This window comes from Macrosteles quadrilineatus, unplaced genomic scaffold (genome assembly GCF_028750875.1).
Source record: "Macrosteles quadrilineatus isolate MER2022 unplaced genomic scaffold, UCM_ALF_1.0 Scaffold_188__1_contigs__length_204418, whole genome shotgun sequence".
Taxonomy (NCBI): domain Eukaryota; kingdom Metazoa; phylum Arthropoda; class Insecta; order Hemiptera; family Cicadellidae; genus Macrosteles; species Macrosteles quadrilineatus.
This window is the reverse complement of record NW_026542781.1, coordinates 98,655-121,699: the sequence shown is the minus strand read 5'-3', so window position 1 is coordinate 121,699 and position 23,045 is coordinate 98,655. Positions and strand designations below refer to the sequence as shown.

At 34.1% G+C, this 23,045-nt stretch overlaps 1 protein-coding gene across 2 annotated transcripts in view; it reads right to left on the bottom strand.

Moving 5' to 3' along the window:
* Window positions 1–23,045, bottom strand: part of LOC128982205 (E3 ubiquitin-protein ligase KCMF1-like) — an 83,266-nt gene that overhangs the window by 55,937 nt on the left and 4,284 nt on the right. For both annotated transcript variants that reach the window (XM_054401268.1, XM_054401267.1), the window contains exon 2: window positions 7,385–7,552. In XM_054401268.1, coding sequence (XP_054257243.1) covers window positions 7,385–7,552 — 168 coding nt within the window. The remainder of the gene's footprint in view (window positions 1–7,384; window positions 7,553–23,045) is intronic.

Sequence of the window (23,045 nt, the reverse complement as noted above, 5' to 3'; positions counted from 1 at the left end):
TTTAGCCTAAATCTTCTTTTAAATGGACCAAACTTAATACATTTCCACCATATGTTTGTGCTGGCAAGACACTGGTTGCCTGTAAAGTTTCTTGCTACCGTAAGAGCTGTTTGCCACAACTGTTGGAATCACATCAACATTTAGATTTAAGATAGTAAAAAGCTTAAAACCCCCTTAAATCAGAGAGCTACTTTCAACACTCTTTTTTTATTTCCAATTTTGAACTCACAACAATATAACAATCTATATATCTATATATTTATATATTTAATACACAGTTGTAGGTGCGTTTTCTCAGTCATTACTGGACCGATCTACAAGATTTATGACTCAAATTAAAGAGGATAATGTGTAGATTTGCCGAACTTCCTTAGAATTTATGTTTTTTCTAAGGGCTGAGACCTACAGCCCTTCAAAGGTCGAGTCAATACAATTCTAATTGAAGAATTAATAAACAGTTTATAAGTGATTTGTCAGCTGTGGTTGTCAGACATTTGTTATTATTTTTATAACCCCACTTTCAGTATATAATTATTAATCTAGGAGTTTCTGTTAAAAACAGACACGATATCGAACAGGGAAAAGTGTATTATTTTGTTAACTTACAATACCACAATGCGTTATTTAATTTCAAATGTATTTAAACATTATTTGTAGCCTATGTTTTGGTGTAAATTTTGTATTTTTGAATTGTGTATTAGTTTTCATGCGAAATGATTTGAAGGGAAGTCCTAATTTTAGGTTTAAACAACACGGAACGTGAAAAAATACCCATAATAGGGGGCGGAAACTGTTTGTTTCGATCAATTTAATTTATCAATAGACATGGTTTAGCCCCTGAGCTGAATTGATGAATATAATATAATAATGCCTAAAGAATGAGTTGAAAAAGCATGGAATTAAACTAGCTTTCAGAACCAGCAATAAAGTTATAAATAAGTTAAAACCTAAGATTAATAAAAATAAAGCTGACCAATCAGGTGTATATAAAATAATACCCCCGTCGCAGCAAACCTGCATACTAAGCGAATTTCCATTTAGCTTGATTTCTACTAAAATATTCCCTATAAATTTTCAGATTTATTTCCTATTTAAATAACATTAATTTTAGTGAGTAGTTAGGTTTGCTGCTACGGGGAAGATGTTGAGGTGTGTTTTTTCAATTGAAATATTGATAGCTTAGTATGAAATAAACCAAATTGCCAAATTTGATTAAAATATATCCATAAACAAGCAAACTAGAACAGTTTATTTATTCTCCATAAGAATAACATGGGAATTTTAAATTTACAATTTTTTTAATTTTCTCCGTAGTCAATGAACATTCAAAAACACTTCAATATACTAAATTATTTGTTTTTTTAAGCTCTTCAAAATGGTCTAGAGAGAAATTTAGAAATTTAAAGTTTTTAGGGTCAAAAATTAGAAAAACCCATTTTTACCCCATAAAACCCCCCATAAACCCCTGATCCCATGGTCCGATTATGCTGGTTCGCGAACTCGTTCGAATTAACGTAGGTTTACACGTTTGTACCAAATTTCATCAAAATCGGATCAATTTTGCTCGAGTTATCGCGCTAACGGACACATATATAAATATATATATATATATATATATATATATATATAAATATATATATATATATGAATTTGAACGGATGGTGTTTTTGCCCTCTGGGGACCTCAAAACGAAAAAGTAAATCGGTCCCGGGTCTAGGTCTTACCATGAGACCTACGGTAATAGCTTATTCCCTATATGGGAAATTCGCTAAAATGTGCTAGTTGTCCGAGTACGTACATTGGAAAACAGGACGTTCCTTTAGCATTAGATACTGTTGTAAGAAAGACTTAGTAAACCAAAAGTATGGCTTTTATTCATTCAAAATTACAACCATGTTTTAGTTAAGAACAAATACAATATTTACAAACAAATCAAATAATAAATATTATCAGGTGATAATGTTCACATCACCACATTTCCCCCACTAGTTTTCAAGGTAGGTATAGCATATGTAATCCTTTAGATATGACGGAGGCTTGACATTCCTCTTTGGACGTAGTTCCCCCACAGCCGTCTCTGAAGGTGGGGTCTGAGATACCGTTTGTTGAGTTTCATTTTGAACTTCATTGTGGTCAATGTCTGAATTTATATTTTCAACAATCTCTCTCTCAGTAGTGTTGTCTTCATGAGGTAGATCACCAGGAGGTAGGCCAGCGGGTGCAAGATGTCTCAGGGATACTTGTGATTCTGACCCATCTCTTCTTCGGACGAGAGCGTACTGTGGATTTGATTCCAAAAGTTGAACTGGCACCACAAGGTCATCATATTTATTAGATCTTACAAACTTTCTAAGCAGGACAGGACCAGGAGCGGATAGCCAAGATGGTAAGGAGTCTCCATTGGTAGATCTTCTGCTATGTATAAAGAATCTTTCGTGCGGTGTGCAATTTGTTGCAGTGCATAAAAGAGATCTGACTGAGTGAAGTGCCTCCTGTAATACTTCTTCCCATGCAGCAACTGGCAGGTTGTGGTTTTTCAAAGCTAGTAGGATGGTTCGCCATATTGTTCCATTGAAGCGTTCAATCTGAGAGTTCCCTCTAGGGTTATAAGGTGTCGTATGACTTGTAGCTACTCCGTACTTTTGAAGAAAGTCCGTCAGCTCTCGCGACATGAAAGATGAACCTCTATCTGAATGTACAAAGGACAGGGCTCCAAACATAAAAAATAGATCTGAAAAACATCTGATAACTGTTGCTGAACTAATGTCCTTACAGGGGTAAGCAAATACAAAACGAGAATACTCGTCCACCATGGTTAAAAGGTAACGGTTTCTGGTTGTTGATGGAAGAGGGCCCTTAAAGTCAATATTTAGACGTTCGAAGGGAGTGGTTGCCTTTATCAATTTGCCTTGGAATTGGTGAAATCTTGGCTTCACTTCTGCACATGTTTGACAAGCTGACGTCATCCTTTTTACATCATCCAGAGTGTAGTTTAGATTTTTAGTTTTAATCCAATGAAACATTCGAGTGACTCCCGGATGGCAGAGAGATTTGTGTAATTCAAACAACTTAGCATTGTCCCAGCGAACCGCACATGCCCGAGAGAGCGTATCTGCTTTACATTCTCCCTACCAGGTCGGTACACTATTTCATATTGATAAGGTGTTAGCTCTAGTCGCCATCTCATAACTTTATCGTTCTTGATTTTGCTTGTATGCCTCTTGTCAAAGATAAATGATAAAGCTTGCTGATCCGTGTATAATCTGAAGTCTCTTCCGATAAGAAATGATTTCCATTTTTGAAGGGCTTCGACAATGGCAACGGCTTCTTTTTCAACAGCTGAATACAGCTTCTCAGATTTGTTTAGAGTCCGTGAGAAAAAAGCGATTGGCCGATTATCTTGACTTAAAGTTGCTGCCACGGCTATGTCAGATGCGTCAGTCTCCACTACCAGTGGCTCTTGCGCATTCCTAGAAGTAATTACTGAGTTTGCAATGTCAAGTTTGAGGGCTTCAAAATCTGCAACCGCTTCCTGTGACAAAGGAAAAGAATTGACTTGTGTCAGGTTTCTTATTTTATCAGAAAACCGATGTATCCATTTTGAATAATGAGCGAAAAATCCTAGGACTCGCTTTGTGAAACTTGGTCTTTGGGCACAGGAAGTGACAGTAGAGATTCTAGCCGATCTGGATCAGGTCGAATAGAGTTATGGGAAACTAAATGTCCCAACAAGGTTATTGAAGACTGGTTGAACTTGCTCTTTTCGTTGTTGATTACAAGTCCATACTTAGTTACAGCATCTAAAAATGTTCTTAGATTCTCATCATGATCCTTTTGATCCTTTCCACATACGGTCAAATCATCCAGATACAATTCTAATTGAAGAATTAATAAACAGTTTATAAGTGATTTGTCAGCTGTGGTTGTCAGACATTTGTTATTATTTTTATAACCCCACTTTCAGTATATAATTATTAATCTAGGAGTTTCTGTTAAAAACAGACACGATATCGAACAGGGAAAAGTGTATTATTTTGTTAACTTACAATACCACAATGCGTTATTTAATTTCAAATGTATTTAAACATTATTTGTAGCCTATGTTTTGGTGTAAATTTTGTATTTTTGAATTGTGTATTAGTTTTCATGCGAAATGATTTAAAGGGAAGTCCTAATTTTAGGTTTAAACAACACGGAACGTGAAAAAATACCCATAATAGGGGGCGGAAACTGTTTGTTTCGATCAATTTAATTTATCAATAGACATGGTTTAGCCCCTGAGCTGAATTGATGAATATAATATAATAATGCCTAAAGAATGAGTTGAAAAAGCATGGAATTAAACTAGCTTTCAGAACCAGCAATAAAGTTATAAATAAGTTAAAACCTAAGATTAATAAAAATAAAGCTGACCAATCAGGTGTATATAAAATAAAATGTGCTAGTTGTCCGAGTACGTACATTGGAAAACAGGACGTTCTACTATCACTTACCGTACCTTATTTTACCACCTTGGCCACTGAAACCTCTAAATGATCCTGGCCTCCCATTCTCTTCTATCCCCTGCCATTTCTGGATGACAGGAAGACAGGAAGATACCAATCTGAAGATGTCTTTCATTACTTGGTATTCCAAGTGGTCGTCTACCTTGTAGTACTCCTTGGAATACACTTTTAAAAGTTGAAGTATCTTCTCTCCGCCATGCAAAGCCTTTCCCAGCCCATCCGAGATCCGAGCCTTTTGGTCTACTTTTGGAATGTACCCCTTTTTTAAGTTTCTGAATCATACAGTACTACTGGGATAGTTATGATATGGTATGAATCGATTTTGGTTTCTACTGACACCCTGCAGCTTACTCGTAAGTTTTCTGGAGACCTACTACACCGGTTGACATTTTCATTATGAATAAAATGTGTACTGTATGCAGTCATACTTATATTCAAACATCTAGAAAAAGATGTATCAACAAGTAAACCACTTATATCTTAAAGGATTAAGCACTTACACTTAGGCTAGACGGATTGCATTTATGACAAAACTTGATTATACGTTTAAAATGTTTAGTTCAAAATTACACAATCTCCTGATAACATATAGATCTTTTACGGTAGAAAATAATCTGTATTTTAAAGTAAAATAGTGTGTAGGCAAACTCTGACGATTTTTGTATACAAACAACTTGTAACGTAAACATTTCAATGACAGTTAGAACCAGCTGCTAGTTAAACCACTACTAAAACTACTTTAACTCATCCGTCGGCTGCTAGACTTTTTGAAAATTAAAACTTAATTTCTAAAAAACTGAAACCCTAAACTAAAATTATGGCTTCGACATTCCCTAGTTCTCAAAATTATCTTTCTTTTAACACAAAAATCATAAAAACCCGTCAAGTGGTTGATTCAGAATCGTGAAATAAAAAAACCCTGTTTCGTTTTAATTTTAATATATATATATAGGATGTTTTAAAGTGTAAAAATAAACATTTTTATTTTTTTGGGACGGGTACCGGTATAAAAAAATCTCAGATACTAAGCATACCGGTAACATAAATAAACATTTGGCCAGAATCAAATTAAATCGAGTTATACAGGGTGAGTTTTAATTGTTCCCCCCCCCCCCAACTTTTTTTTACATTTTTTTCAAATATCAATCCCAGACACCACATCCAAACATTGTTGGGTAGTAAGTACTTCATTTTGAAAAGGTGGTCATTACCGGCCGCCATCTTGGATCCGCCATATTGGATGCAAAATTTTTTTCAAATGTAAAGCTTGGGTTGTGACCCATTATTTCAAACTAGATTTTTACCCTGATTGCAATGCCACAAACTGTTTTTAAAAATCTTGATCCATTCCAAAGTTATGAGGGGTTTTTAAAACTTTATTTTTAGCCCATTTTAACATACACTACCAGTCATTGTCGACCTATTTTCACTTGGTTATGATTGATGTATTTTTTGTTGGCCGCCATATTGGATCCGCCATTTTGAAATGTGATAAATTATTTTAAATATGAAGGGGGTGTTGTGAGCCATAATTTCGAATTCATTTTTTAAGCTAAACTCAATGCCGCAATCCATTTTTTGTTATCAAGTTATGAAATATTGCATTTTTTTTGTTAAAAATTTCAATATTTCAAAATCAAAATATGAAAATGAAAAACGGATCATGGAATTGAGTTCAGCTTAAAAAATTAGTTCGAAATGATGGGTCACAACACCCCCTTCATATTTAAAATAATTTATCACATTTCAAAATGGCGGATCCAAGATGGTGGCCGAAAAAAATATACCTGCCATAACCAAGTGAAAATAAGTCGACAATGACTGGTAGTGTATACTCATCTTTATCTAGCACTATTTTGAGATTATGGTCTTGGTTTGTAAATGCACAATGTTAAAATGGACTACAAATAAAGTTTTAAAAACCCCTCATAACTTTGGAATGGATCAAGATTTTTAAAAACTGTTTGTGGCATTGCAATCAGGGTAAAAACCTAGTTCGAAATAATGGGTTACAACCCTACCTTTACATTTGAAAAAAAATATTTTGCATCCAATATGGCGGATCCAAGATGGCGGCTGGAAATGACCACCTTGTCAAAATAAAGTACTTACTACCCAACAATGTTTGAAAGTGGTCTGGGATTGATATTTGAAAAAATGTAGAAAAAAGTTGGGGGGGGGGGACAATTAAAACTCACCCTGTATAACTGTTACAAAATCACACTACCTCAAGAAAAATTACTTCCGATCTGTGTAATAAAATGCATTATTTTATTCAACTGGTTTGGCCCAAATGGGTATGTAAATGCAGTTGGCTCCCAAATTAATGTGTTTGAGACATTACAGTTTATTTGTAGAAAATAAAGTAGAAGTAGAACAAAGAAATGTTGATGCAAGATGGTGTCAATGTTGGCATTGACAATCGTCTACGCCTTGTTCATCTGTCCGTTATGCACTGTCACGACAATAGATTTTAGCCAAGGGGCTGATGAAGACATAATGGAGTAGTGGTATACGATTGGGGTGATCAGTAATCATAGCAACTTGTTGAATGCACCTTATACACGCATGTGTGGAAGGGTAAGAATGACCACGTTTTATTTCATTGTTATCTTTCTTTATGATTTCATCTTTGTTATGAGTGTTGTAATGTTTATGTAGGGCTTTATTTTTCTATGGTTTAAGTTATGTTGTTGTCGTTTACAATCATTAGTTTTCAATGAAGGTAACACCATAATTCGTTTTCAATCATACCTACCTACTACTTTGCTTTGTTTCAATTCCATTTCCAGTTCAAATCCTGTGGTTGTTCACAACTTTTGTTTCATTCTAAAGGGAGTCTATAAGATAAGCTTAGCTATAAGTTTAAATAAATTTACCAAAGTCTGAGCGAGTGAGAATGCATTGCATTGGATGCTCTGTCGTGTGGCGGGTGGAAGTGGCACCTGCCTCATAGCATGTTGCGCACAGATCGTAATCATAGCAAATCAGACACTTGTAACGTCGTCCTCTAAAGTTGCCTTTTAGACATGAATCACAACTGACCCCTAGAACAAATGGCCAATTAAAATGTTTTCTGAGTCCTACCTGAATTAAATTAACAGACTAACTAAAAATTGAAGCTAATTTACTAATATTTAAACTCTCCTATCCTCAATCGCATTAACATTAAAAACAATGGAGTTTGTAAAAAAACTTCTTGTTGTAAACCTATATTTTTTATTTTGCATGCTTCACAACTTTGTATAGATACAATACTGAATAGCACAAATAAATATAGGTAATTCAGGTATAACATCAATAGTCAAAGTTATAACATTACATAGAGGTTGGTCATATCTCTATAACTACAGCCTCATGTGTAACCAAATCACTCAATCACTCGGGATACAAATGTTTCAATTTTTATTTTAACCCCCCTTAAATTTATAATTTCGCCCATGTTATTCTTATGGGAAATAACATTGAAAGTTTCTGAAGGAAAATCCTAAAAAGGTGCATTTTTTAATTTTAATCCCCTTAAATTTAGAATTTCCCTCACGTTATTCTTATAGGAAATAACATTGGAAGTTTCTGACTTTGGAATGGGGATAAGAAACCATTTCTCAGCCTAAAAACAAGCTTGAGACTTGAAATTTACCAATATATTACACCATCCGTTTTTAACGGTTAAATTTCCAAAAGTCACATTTTTAAATTTTAACCCCCAAAACAAAATTCCTTAAAATACTCTTTTATTTAATAAAGTACATTTTTTTATGGCTACCTACAACTAAGTTAATAACGTTTAAGAGCTAGCAAATATTTGAAAGAATTTTCATGGTCAGGAATAACATTTTTTATACAAAATGCTATTGGGCGTTTTCCGAAAATCTCACCCATTTGCCCAAAAAAAAAACGCCCTACATTCTTAAAATTTCTTGGATTTTCCACATGTTTTTAATTTTTAAACTTGCTTTTCGGACAAATATTTGTACATTTCATGCTCCCAACTTAAAAACCCAAAAGTAGCCTAACATTTAAAAATTTTCACCCCCTCAAAAATATTTGAAATGACAATAGAAAAAAATCAAATTGTTTCTTATTGTCACTGTGTGCAATGGTCTATTACTGTTAAGTTTTAGACTAATTAATTATTAGTTTAAGTTTTTTTTTAAAATTGCATGGAAACGTAGATGGGAGTTAGTTAGGGAATTTAATTTTTAAAATTTTGCATTAAAATATGTTTAGAGTATACATATATGTGTATGTATGCATACATGTGTATGTGTATATATGCATGTATATGTGTTGCATTAAGAAGTGTTATTTTATTTTGTTTTAGTGCTTAGTATGTTGATTATGTGGAACAATTTTATTTCATTAATATTGAATGGACATTATGAGGACATTATGCCAACCCAGCAGACGGTCGTATGACCATTGTTGTATGTGCATGAATCAATTTATCGTACCCATTTCATGTAGCCTACTGTACATAATATGTATTTAATAAAGCACTTTCTATTCTATTCTATTCTATATGGTCTATTACTGTCACCCATCAACAACACACATGCTGGGTATTTGGCATCTGGTAGGATGGCTAGACTGAGGTACTAACCCAAAATATTTAAGAAATGTGTACCTCCCAACAAATACAGTAATTGAGCTCTAACCCCCTAACAATTCTTAAACCACTTTCATTGTGCTAAGGACTTGACATCTTTTACAGTTAGGTACTGGTCTTATTTTTAAAACCAAAATTTATTAATTTATATCAAATATCACACAATTTAACCCCTCCCCCCAAAATCGCACTTCTACATTTCTGAATAAAAACACTTCATTGGACTAAATTATCATGGGCAAAATACTTTGATATTTAGCAGGATTATTGGCCTTAAGTTTTAACACTCAAAATCTTTGAATCTTAGAACGTAAACTCAAAATCTTTGAATCTTAGAACGTAAACTCAAAATCTTTGAATCTTTAACGTAACCTTTTATTGCCAACCCCCCCCCTCACAAATATAAAACCTCTTTTGGATAATGTGCAGCTTATATTGTGTTAATAACTTCAAAATGTACAATAGAGACTTGAGAAATGCTAAGAGGGCTAATACTTGAGAAATATGAAATTTAAAATTGCAACCATGACCCCCCTCCCTTAAATAGATAAATATAAGGACTCCTTTAACAGTTTTTTACCTACTTCTGCAGTGCTCAGTGTTTACCTACTTATTATTGGCATTTTACTCAGTAAAACAATATTTCAATTTCAAGATGTCCCCAAGGTAATTTCCTACAATTCTCTATAACTAAAAAGGGGACCTGAGAGGTGAAGCCCCCAGCAAACCAAAGGTGAGTCTCTCTCTATAAATCTCTTTGCAGTCAAAGCTATCAACATATAAGGTGCATAATATTTGATTTTCCTGTCTGACCTATATCAGCATTTTTAGCTGGTATTATTTAAAACCTACCGACATGCTTGGAAACCCAACTCTGATATAAAGCCAACTGATATATGATTTCAAACATGACATAATACAGGAGAGTGGGCAGTTATCACTAAAGATTTGCAGTAGTAGGCTAAAACATTTAAAGGGCCTTTTCCGTTAATTTACTACCATTATGTTATTTCAGATTTAATTGTTACAATTATCCACAAAACGTATTTAAAGGGTAAGGTTATTGTAGGTTCGTCAAAGAATCTTGACAGCTGTTTCAACTAAATAAGGTGGGTTCTATGATATTCAATAATAGAATACAAAAGTTACAAGGTTTAATAACAAAGGGCAACAATATGATTCTTTTGGTTGAAAATTTCAAAATATGAACAGCTTTAGATAGGTACTGACAACATATAACAGAAGTAACAAAACAGCTCTAAAGGCAAATTCTGGACTCTGAATAACTGTTGGCAAAACTGTTAAAGAACTAATGGTATAGACCACAGTAAAAAATAAATGCTCCCTCCACAGCAAACCTGCAAGCTAATCGAATATCAATTTTCCTGATTGGATTTCCACTTAGATCCATTTAAAAAACATTAGGTTTAACGAGTACCTAGGTTTGCTGTTACATGGCAGGTAATAAAGTATGTTTTTGGTAAAATATTCATAGCTTACCGGTAGTCTAAAATAAATAAATTTTCTAAGTTCAATCAAAATATATCCATAAACAAGCAAACTACAACGGTTAACTTTATTCTCCATAAGAATAACATGGGAATTATAAATTTACAATTTTATGTACAATTTACTAATTTTTGCGAATTTCCCCTATAGGGAATAAGCTATTACCGTAGTACTCATGGTAAGACCTTGTTTAATAGACAAAAGTATCTTTATTACTGAACTCAATCTGTGTACAACTTCAAATGTAAACAATAACAATAATAACATAATATGACATATGATTATACACAGATAAAGGAATACTTTTAACCAAACATGCCCCTTTTCACAAATCTAATTTTTTTGGAGCTTTGAATATCCTGGTTCTGGTACGTTCAATGAAGGGTCGAATATACCACGAATTACGACGCAACTTTCTCCCATTTACTTCAACAATGTATGATCTGTTTCCCAGCACATCAACTATTATACCTTCTTCCCACTGAAGGTTGGAAACATTCCTGATTAATACTTTTTGTCCCTTCATGAAAACACTGGCTTTATTTAGTGCTGTTTTATTATACTGCATACCCTGGCCAAGTTTGCTTGTCACTTCTTTATCATCAATAATCCGTGGTTTAAGTTTTGATGGTATTACAGGTAACTTAGTGTTCAGAACTCTACTTTGAAGTAGTTGCGAAGGAGAATACCTCAGATTCGCAACTGGAGATGACCGATAATTTAGAAGATATAAACTGAAGTCTGTTTTCTCATGCTTTGACTTTTGCAACATTGACTTAACTATGCCTACTGCTTTTTCCGCGAGTCCATTACTGCGAGGATAATGGGGACTAGTAAACTTTACTTCAAACTTCCACAATTTACTGAAGTCAATGAATTCTTGAGAGTTAAATGGGACATTGTCACTTACAAAAATACTTGGTATTCCAAAACGAGCAAAAATTGGCTTCAATGCCGTAATGACAGTAGTTGCTTTTTTATCTCGAATACGCTCAACTTCAATCCATCTTGAGTAATAATCTATTAACACTAAATAACTTTGATCGTCGAAATCGGCTATGTCTGCTGCTACCTTGTAAAAAGGCATGTCAAAAACTTCATGAGGTTGAAGTGGCTCTTTCAATTTTGCTCGCATAAACTTAGCGCAAGTAGCACAGCTGTCAATAAGATTTTTCAAATCTGAAACTAATCCAGGCCAGTAAACAAGTTCTTGAGCTTTCTTGTTTAACTTGTTGAATCCCAAGTGAGTTTCATGGAGTGTCTGTAAAGTATATCTTCGCATAGATGGTGGCACTATCAACCTTTCGTTAAAATACACTAGTCCATCTTGAACTGTTAGGTCATTTCGTATTCTAAAATAATGCATTAGTTCATGGTTATTCGGCGAAACTTTGCTGGGCCATCCTTCTTGATAAAACTGCATAACTTTGTATAAGGATTCGTCTTCATTTGTAGATTTTATGTACTGATCCATTGTAATTATGTTTCTTGATACCAAAGAATCCAGCTTCTGCTTAAGACGGTCCATTAATTTGTTAGGTATTCTTGGAACAGCCCCTTCCTTAAGTTTCAGTTTCAGTACTTCAGGAAAACAACCTTGGTTTACAAATACATCTTTATTCTCTTCAACCAGCGTTTGTACGTCGGGTATTTTGCTTACTGCATCAATAGATATTCTCTTGATGAGGCCCATTGCAATAGATGAATTAAGTCCTATTATTGGTGTCGCCTTTTCAGAATCAACCACAATAAATGTGATGTTGTACAATTTAGAAGCCACTGTAACTGGCAGGGTTACTTCCCCCACTGTGATTATCTTGAACCCACAAAAAGCCTCAAGCTTGGTTGTTGATGGTTGAACCTCAAAGCACTTAGGTAGAGATAAGCTATCAAGATGTTTGGTGGAAAGAATATTAACATCTGCACCAGTGTTAATCTTAAATACGATCTTCTTTGCATTTATATTTAATGTTACTGTCCAGTGACTTGCTTTGATCCTGTTAACATTGACTATAGCCCCCACTTCATCGTTAAGCTTCCACTCTGACTGTGTTTCATCAATTCGAGCAGTAGATTCTAATTCATGGCCATTGAAAATTTTTGTCTTGCATACTTTAGCAAAGTGATTGGGTTTTAGACATTTTAAGCATACTTTATTTTGTGCAGGGCAAGGTTGGCCTTTGTGAAAATATCCACATCTTGAACATCTTACACCCTCATTATCATAAGCTCTAGGCCTGATCATTGAGGAATAACCATTTGTAGCTTGGCTGTAATTTTGCTTATTCGTCTGTGGTTTTTGAGTCTTGTTAATAGTAACGTCATCAATATAGGTTGGCTGATCATTTTTCATTAATTGCTTCTGTTTTCTTCTGCTGTTTCTACGCATCTGCAGTAATCAATTACTTTTTCTAGAGGAACATTGTCTCTTAGAAGGCGTTCTTTAACGCTCGCAGAGGAAATTCCAGATATGATTTGGGACCGTAGGAGTTTATCTTCTTGATCTTTAAATTCGCAAGGGCTTACAAGTGACTTTAAATCAATCAAATATTTATCAAAACTTTCCTCATCTCTCTGTTTACGAGTTAAGAAACGATGTATTGCCATAGTCTCATTCTTTTTAGGAATACAGTGTTTTTCCAGCGTGTTTAAGATACTTAAGACTGTTTCATCCTCATTTTCTGCATCTCTCTTCAGTGTGTTGTAAAGCTTTAAAAGCTTCAGCCCCTAAAAGGTTCTTCGATCTTGCAACTTGTACTTTGTTTGACTTTTTGTCTGTTTCAGTTGCTTCAAAGTATATTAATATTTCTTCTTTAAACTTCTTATAATTGGTGGCAATATTACCATTAACAACATTCAACTCTTCAGGTTTATTAAAATCCATTTTGATCTTTCTTTTCTTTTTGAATTCTCTTATTTACTTTATTATTCTTGACTGCGCCATGTTTAATAGACAAAAGTATCTTTATTACTGAACTCAATCTGTGTACAACTTCAAATGTAAACAATAACAATAATAACATAATATGATCATATGATTATACACAGATAAAGGAATACTTTTAACCAAACAGACCTGGACCCGGGACCGTTTTACTTTGAGGTCCCTAGAGACCAAAAACACCATCCGTTCAAATTCATATATAGGCTATATATATATATATACAGGGTTAGGAAAAAGTGTGGAGACCCCCTTTTATTTTTTTAACGGCCCATACTAGAAAAACTAAACTCGGCACACCTTTATGGCATGTTATGAAGTACTTTTTGGGCATAACCGTCACTTGGTGTACATGCCAAAAATGTAAAATCCAACACATGTGTTGGTGTAAAATCCAAAATGGGGGATTTTTGGGGAAACTCAAAAATTTCAAATACAAAGACGTATTGAGTGACCCCTCATTTTGAAGGTCCTGGTAAAAGAAAACCAAAAACGCAAACTAGAGGTCTTTATCTCAATCCAGTAAAAAATTGCAGCCAATTGAAATTCTCAGAAGTTGAATTTAACTTGCAGCTTTCCAAGTCTGGAGACCCCCTGTAAATTTTGTAGCGGCTCACACTAGGAAAACTAAACTCCACACACCTTTTTGGCATGTAATGAAGTACTTTTTAAGCCTAATAGCCACTTGCTTACCAAACCCAAAATGGGGGATTTTGGGGGAAACTCAAAAGTTTTTAATGATAAGCCCCATCAAGTGACCCCTCATTTTGAAGGTCCTGGTAAAAGAAAACTAACAACGCAAACTATAGCCTGTCTAAAATAGTTGTGTGGTTGGAATTCAACATATGATTTCCCTATTATGGTAAATCTCCCTCTCATTTACCCTTTTCTACGCTAAAATACCCGTAACAATCATCTGTTTCATATTGCAGACAGGTTTTTAGGAAGCATTTGTTTATAATGATTGAACTACACACATAATAAAACAAGAAGATTTATTCATAAATAATCTACGTATTAATTTTAATTTCACTAGAAGTTTTGTTGTAATATAGATAATCTTGGACTAACATTTATGCTTTATGCTTTTGATGGATTGTTTTAAATACAATTTCAGTTCAGGTAATGTAACTATACATTATTAAATTAGTTAATATCGTGGTGAACTGGTTTCACAATTCTAAAGCGATTCTTCACTTCTTATTTAGTTATTATTTTAATGCCGTCGGTAATGGGAACTTTGTCAAGGTCTCTAGCGGAGCCCTAAGGTCAGATCAGGATGAAAACCATTGAGTGTTCCTGTTTATGCCTGAATAATCATTGTACAACATCAGAGTACTTTGACTTTAATATCTACCTATTAGGTCATGATGAACAATGGAGTCATTTCATTAAACTTGTTTTATTGTACCATACATTATTTACTATAATTTTCTTTGACTGAGGATAAACTAACATAACAAATTGATCATACTATTTGAATGAACGAGTTATGTTTAAAGATACACAAAAATTAAACCATTTGTATGAAACAGCTATATTTAAGCTTTTGCATTTTTTCATTGTTTACTAATTGTATAAATATTTAAAATCCCTAATAATAAAAGCCCAATATGCCTGAGTACACACCAAATAGAAAACAAAACTCGTAAAAATATATAAATATAATTTTATTTTTAAAACATATATTAAACCACAAAATGAACACAATGATGTAAATTTAACAACAGTTAGATGTAATGTGAACGTTAACAAAGTACTGGAGACGTTCCATTACATCATTATCTCTCATAACTGGAAAGTAGATCTTCGCTTAAGCCATCAGAGTCAGTGTCATCCTGCAGATTTATAATGAATGGTTCCATAATTTCGTCACGCAGTCCTTCTTTAAAAAAATCTTCTTCCGGGATATTTTCAGCATGAATTACGCATTGCTTCCAGTCTTCTACTGTTATATGGTTCATGGCATTTTCAAGAAGGTTCCTGACATCCTTTATTTTGAAAGACGTGTTATTGCGCTACCTCCCCTTTCACTTGAGCCCAAATTAGCTCTATGGGATTGTATTGACAATGGTAGGGGGTAGGCAAACAACCTCAGACCCATCTGCAACGCAAGTTCATCCAGTTCGTACTGTGGAGGAAAATCTTGCCTGTGCTGCCGCACGGTGGTAAGGAGTTCTGCTACTGTGTGGACTGGATTGTGTTCAATACCGTTATCTGATAGCCACTTCACAATGCTTGCCTTTCTTGATTTTGAACTTGGAATTTTGTTAAGTCGTTTCGAATGGTAGCTGGCATTATCCATTACAATAATCTTTTGATATATTTTCTATATTACAATCTTCAGAGTCCATATTATGTGCTGCAATGCATTTGTTTCCTTCCCCCGTTAAGTTTTGCACTGTTTTGGCTATTTCTAATTAACATTAATCAATTAAACCCAAACTGAATAATATTAAACTGCACAAAATATCATCATAATAATCACAATGTTGTTTACTACTAAAATGTAAACAAAGTGACACCTGTTCCTGTTGTAAAATTATGAACAGTATGAATCAGCTGTAGGCTATTATGTGGTGGTGGCAGGGGCCAGGGAGAAAACAGGGGAAAACAAATTTGTCCTTCAACCGCACATTAAATTCAGACAGAGTATAGAGGTTTCTATCTCAATCCAGTATAAAGTGGAAGGTGATTAAAATCTTTAAAATCGGAAATAACTTGCAATTTTCTATTGAATTGGCTGCCATTTTGTACTGAACTGAGATAGAGACCTCTAGTTTGCGTTGTTGGTTTTCTTTTACCAGGACCTTCAAAATGAGGGGTCACTCGATGGGTCTTTGTGTTTGAAATTTTTTAGTTTCCCCCAAAATCCCCCATTTTGGGGATGAACACCAAGTGGCGGTTATGCCCAAAAAGTACTTCATAACATGCCATAATGGTGTGCCGAGTTTAGTTTTTCTAGTATGGGCCGTTAAAAAAATAACAGGGGGTCTCCACACTTTTTACTAACCCTGTATATGTGTCCCTTAGCGCGATAACTCCAGCAAAAATCGTCCGATTTTGATGAAATTTGTTACAAACGTGTAAACCTACGTTTATTCGAATGAGTTCGCGAACCAGTATGATTGGACTATGGGGGGTTTTATGGGGTAAAAATTGGTTTTCCCATTTTTGACCCTAAAAACTTAAAATTTAGCAATTTCTTTCCAAACCATTTTGTAGACCTTAAACAAACAAATAATTTAGTATGTTGAAGCGTTATTATGCGCCTAATGGTTACGGAGAAAATTAAAAAAAAATGTAAATTTAAAATTCCCATGTTATTCTTATGGAGAATAAATATAGGCCTACTGTTGTAGTTTGCTTGTTTATGAACATATTTTGATCAAATTTGGAAAATGTTTTTATTTCTTACCAACTATTAACATTTTACAAAAAAAAAAAAATTTTAACCTCCCTGATGCAGCAAACTTAATTACTTGTTAAACTAATTCTATTTAAATAGGAAATAAATGTTATATTTTTAAGGAGACATTTTAGTGTAAATCCAATCAGGCTAATGGAAATTCGCTTAGTCTGCAGGTTTGCTGCGGCGGGGGTATTTTATGTATTGTAGTTGTCAGCTGTAGGCCTATATTTCAATTCGTTAATATTGATGTATCGGATTGAAAAATAAAATAGGTATCAATAATTTATCTTAACTTGTATTGAAAAAAATTCATCGTTAATAATGTTCTAGAGTTAGTTTTTTGATTGCGATAAAAAAATGGTGGAAGAGGTGACAGCTTTAATCTTTAATCCTCCAACTGGCAGCGCGAATAAAGTCACGGTAGGTGGTTTCTGTAGTGGCAGTCACTAAGTAGCGTTATGCAAGGTTTTGGTTAACTCCAAAATAAATGCTTAGTCACGGTTGTAAAATAGAATAATTTTTATACCGTTAGAAAGATAGGATTCTAAATTTGCACTTTGTTACATGGACGAACTTCATCTCGCAAAGGGATCACTGTAATTGAGCACTAAATTAAACAAAAATTGTGAGCAAAGTCAGTTGCACCATGTACGCGTCACAAAACTGCCAAACACGGTAGTTTCAAAAAATCATAACAAGGGATATCTTTGTCCAAAAAAAAAACAGGTGGTACCACTGCAATAAGAAATAAATTTCCTAAATTATGGTGCAAAAATAATTTGATAGAACTATCGCTAACTTTACATGATCTCACAACAACAAAAACAAATCAATCAGTTTTTACGTGTTCGTGAAGTGGCAGAGCGACTATAATAGTAGCAGTCGTAAAACACATTTTATTCACTGAAATATATAATTATCCATATGATAATGTATCTCATTCGAAAGTTCATGAAATTCTGTGCATTGTGGTATTTAAGTTATCAGCTGTTACTTTTTGAGAATATTTGTCTGACTAACTAACCTCAATCTCTGTTGACCAACAACTAAGAAGTCTAGTTTTGGTGTGATTTTACTTTAGGTAGGTATTAGTTTACATCGTGATTATAAGCTGTAAATTTGTAAATGTTTAGTTTGGATATTATTTATTATTTTTTGACTGAAATGTGAAATTACTTTTAGAAACTTCAACACTATTTTTAGCCGGTTTTTGAGAACTTTATTGATTGTTTACCATTAAGGTTGATTCACACACATCAGTTACGACACGTTGCAGTCCAGTCACTTCAGGCACGTCACAGTTAACAAAAATTTTCTTTAATGGATTTTCTATAGCGCTATCTACACTCATCCGTTGCAGTCCCGTCAGTCACTCTGCTGGCATCCGTCAGTCAATTTCAGATTTCTTTCCGACGATATTTTTTGATTGTTCAAACACCTGACGGAACTGTTTGAGGTTAGAAAATAGTGTTATTGTTATTTAAATGGTTGTGTTTACATTTTGAGAACTGTTTGTAACAATCAACAAGATGGACAATGATAAATATTTGACTCAATATTTGATAAAATATAGGTTTATAACTTAAAAATTTTCACTGTAAATTACTGTAAATTTTAGAAACGGATGACTGACTGAAAACAACTGACGGACAATTGACTGAGAAATTGCGGATGCAACTGAGACTGGACTGTAACGGAACTGTGATTGAACTGATATGTGTGAATCGACCTTTAACGAATATCGCGGGTTTGACTGTGACTTTATCACTTTGAATCATATTAGTTGTAAATTTGTACATTTTTAGTTTGTAAACTGTTTCTTGAGCATAGATGTACTTACTAGATTTGAGGTTTGGGACATTAAGACGGTGACACACTCGATCTTTTCCCCGAGCAGGGAGAAGGGAGGTCGAAGGGAGCATGTTCGATAGTGTGTCACGGGTCCGTACACTGATCCAGACGGCGAACCAGACATCAGGCCGAGCAGGGAGACGAGCGCTCTGGAGGCGGTTTTTTGGCGAAAGATCAAAGAAAAGATCGGTCCGATGTACGGAGTGATGTACGATATTGTGTCACGGTATATTTTTGCCCCGTACATCGTCGCGAGCGCCGCACCAAGCGGCCGCCTGCGCTAGCGTTGATAGTTCTAATTTAATATGGCAATTAAACTCTTTAATTGCTAAAAAAAATAAATGTTGGGTAATATTTTGCCGTTATATTATGGACATTTATGTTGTAATTTTGTTGTGTGTTTTGTCAAGGTTGAAAATGTATTTTACAAGTTGAAACCGTTAAATCAATGATACCATGATGTTTAACTTGAATTAAGTAATTGATGTTATACTTTAATTCTTTCAAAATTAATATAAACATAAAAATTGTTAAAGGCAATCAAAACTATCATTCTGTAACATGTTATTTCATGTTTTATTACTGTTTTATTATTACCGCCTACACGCTCTCACTCACACACGCTCACCGTCTCTCTCTAAACTCCCTTTTACCGCGCTCGGTAGAACTTGTCTGGTCTTGGTCTTGTTCGGGGAAATGTTCGGATTGAAAATTTGCAGATTTTTACCTCCCTTCTCCCTGCTCGGTTCCGGGTCTTGTTCGGGGAAAAGATCGATAGTGTGTCTCCATTTACATTTAGCTCGTTTTTGAAACATTTCGTCATAGCGAAATAAACGATTTGATCGCTACATGGAAAAGGTGCAGCAGCATTTTATACAAAACACTATAAAATATTTATTTATTTATATTTGCCTTTATAACTATATATATATTTAGGTAGTTGAATACCTACATCTACTTTCTTTTTCTAGGTTTTATGTGTATGAAAAATAATATACCTACAAGTCTGAATAACAAAACTTTTTTTGAAAAAAATATAAAAGTTGTAATGTTGTAAGATTTATAAAAGTCTTAAAGATTTAAAGTAATGATCATTATCCATGAAAAATTTAGTTTATAATGTTATTGCCTTTTTTTAAAAAATGTACATAATTTTACTACATTTCTTGACAAAACGTTTAAGTTGTTTGGTTTTTAGAGAATTTCCCTATAGGGAAGTAGCTATTGTAGCTATTGGTGGCATGGTAAGACCTAGGTCCAGGACCGATTTACTTTTTCATTTTGATGTCCGCAGAGGCAAAAAACACTATTCGTTCAAATTTATATACATATATAGATAGCCTAGATAGATTTATCTATCTATATATCTATACTATTATAAAGAAGAGGTGGTTTCTGTGTGTGTGTTTGTATGAGATCATCTCAAAAATTACTGAACCGACTGGGCTCAAATTGCACACAAATGAAGCTACAACAGTTCTGATGATACATATAGAACTATTCCCGCTTCGATATTGTCCTAGGGGTCTGCCCCGTGGGTTTTCAAGAATTTTAGGTGAGAGATTTAAAAGTAAATATTGATTGATAGTATCCATGGTAACAAAGAACAAACCTACAAAGTTTAAAAATGTAAACAAGCAGAACTAACGGTCAAATGAATTTTGATTTCACAATTCCACACAGCTGGTTTAAACATTTATTTAAATACTGCACGAATGTTAAAACAGAGAGGGTAAGGATAATATTTAAAATAATGATGTCACTAGCCTGAATGTAAACATTATTTAACATTACTTAAATGGAGCTGTCAAACCATATGTTAATGTCATCTTACTAATATTATCTTATCTTACTAATATTATAAATCTGAAAGTTTGTGAGTTTGTGTGTATGTTTGTGTGTATGTTTGTGTGTATGTTTGTGTGTGTGTTGCTCAATCACGCATAAACTACTGGACGGATTGGGCTGAAATTTGGCATGCTGATAGCTCACATTCCCGATTAACATTAAAGCATATTCTTATCTCAAAAACCCTTTCGGGCTCCGCCCCAGTGGCTCTGTAGTTCCCCATGTTAATCTTATGATTTTTCATATTTAAAAGGAATTAATGAATCTTAACAGCTGTCTCAATTAAACAAGTTGGTTCTGTTCTATGATGTTCAACAGCATAAAAGTTACAAGGATTACCAAAAGGGTGCAGCACTATTAATTTCTTTTTTTATTTATGACAACAGCTAATTTCCAACCAAAAGGTGAGTGAGCGTAGCGAACGAACTTCAACCTTGAGGTGAGTTAGCGTAGCGAACGAGCTAACCTGAAGGCAAGTGAGCGCAGCGAACGAGCTCCAACCTAAAGGTGAGTGAGCGTAGCGAACGAACTTCAACCAGGACGTGAATGAGCCATGCGAATAGCCTACTTATGAAGTTAAACGGGGCGAAGCCCGCGGGTACAGCTAGTCTTAAATATTTAAAAAACTTGGTTTTTCTTTTCCGAGTTCGTTTGGCTTTTCTACCCGACCGATTTTCATGATTGAGGTCTCAAATTGAAGTTATGCACGCACAGATTTGCCATCAAGCATCGGCATATATTTACCTATAATCCCACTCTGCTTATATGTAAACGAAATTTGCTCCCCATGTATTTCTTATGGGATTGGTTTTTCTTTGCCGAGTTCGTTTAGCTCTTCTACCCGACCAATTTTCATGATTGAGGTCTCAAATTGAATGTATGAATGCAAAATGAATGCACAGATTTTACAATAAGCATCGGCATAGGGCCTACATTTATTTGTTATCCCATTTGGCTTACTCGTTAATGAATTTTGCTTCCATGTATTTCTTATGGGAGTTAAATTTGGGTTTTCTTCACCGAGGACGAAGACTAAAGGCCTAAAAGTTGGAGATTGGGTGGTTGTTGCCTACAAAGCAAAGAAAAGTGTTTGTCGATTTGTAGGAGTAATTGAAAATTAAGTCTCTATCGATGAGTGGAGGGTAAAGTTTGCTTGCCATATTGAAGAAGTAAATTCAAATGGCCTGAAGTAGAAGACAATCAGCAATTTTGATGATGAGCAAACAAAAACAAAATTATCACAGCCATAATTTCAACAGAAAAATGATAGGTTAACATGCTTCATATTTTAAGAAAATTTTTAAGGACTTTGTATTGAGTAGTAGGCCTAACCATGTTTTATACAATTAAAAGAATAATTTATGGACTTTGTATTGTGTATAAACCTTGTTTTAGCGAATTTCCCATATAGGGAATAAGCTATTACCGTAGTACTCATGGTAAGACCTGGACGCGGGACCGATTTTTTTTTTCGTTTTGAGGTCCCTAGAGGCCAAAAACACCATCCGTTCAAATTCATATATTTATATATATATATTTATATATTTTTATATATATATGTCCGTTAGCACGATAACTCGAGCAAAAATGATCCGATTTAGATGAAATTTGGTACAAACGTGTAAACCTACGTTTATTCGAACGAATTCGCGATCCAGCATGATCGGACCATGGGAACGGGTGTTTACGGGGGGTTTTATGGGGTAAAAATAGGTTTTTCCCATTTTTGACCCAAAAAACATAAAATTTAGCAATTTATTTCCAAACCATTTTGTAGAGCTTAAACAAACAAATAATTTAGTATATTGAAGCGTTATTATGCGCCTAATGGTTACGGAGAAAATTCAAAAAAATTGTAAATTTAAAATTCCCATGTTATTCTTATGGAGAATGAGTAAACTGTTGTAGTTTGCTTGTTTATGAACATATTTTGATCAAATTTGGAAAATGTTTTTATTTCTTACTATTAACATTTTACAAAAAAAAAACAGTTTTACCCTCCCTGATGCAGCAAACCTAAGTACTTGTTAACCCTCCAACTGGCACATAGAAAAGTCTGTAGTGGCAAGGCCATTTTAGTGATTTTGCAGACATATTTTTGAAAATTCATATAAATTGAACTAATAAAGTAAACCATATGAACCATATACTTGAATTGTTCGTAAAATAGTGAAGAATCTGAAAATGGTAAAACTGCAAGTAGTTGGAAGAATAATTTTTGAAACAAAGAGAAAAAAACAAAAAAAATTGTTTTTTTCAAATTTGAAAATTTGAAAGCAAAACTGTGCTGCAAATGCAGAAAATTTGTTATATGAAATCCAAGATATACAAAATGTTAGCAATTTATTTCTGTTCATAAAAAAGTAAAAA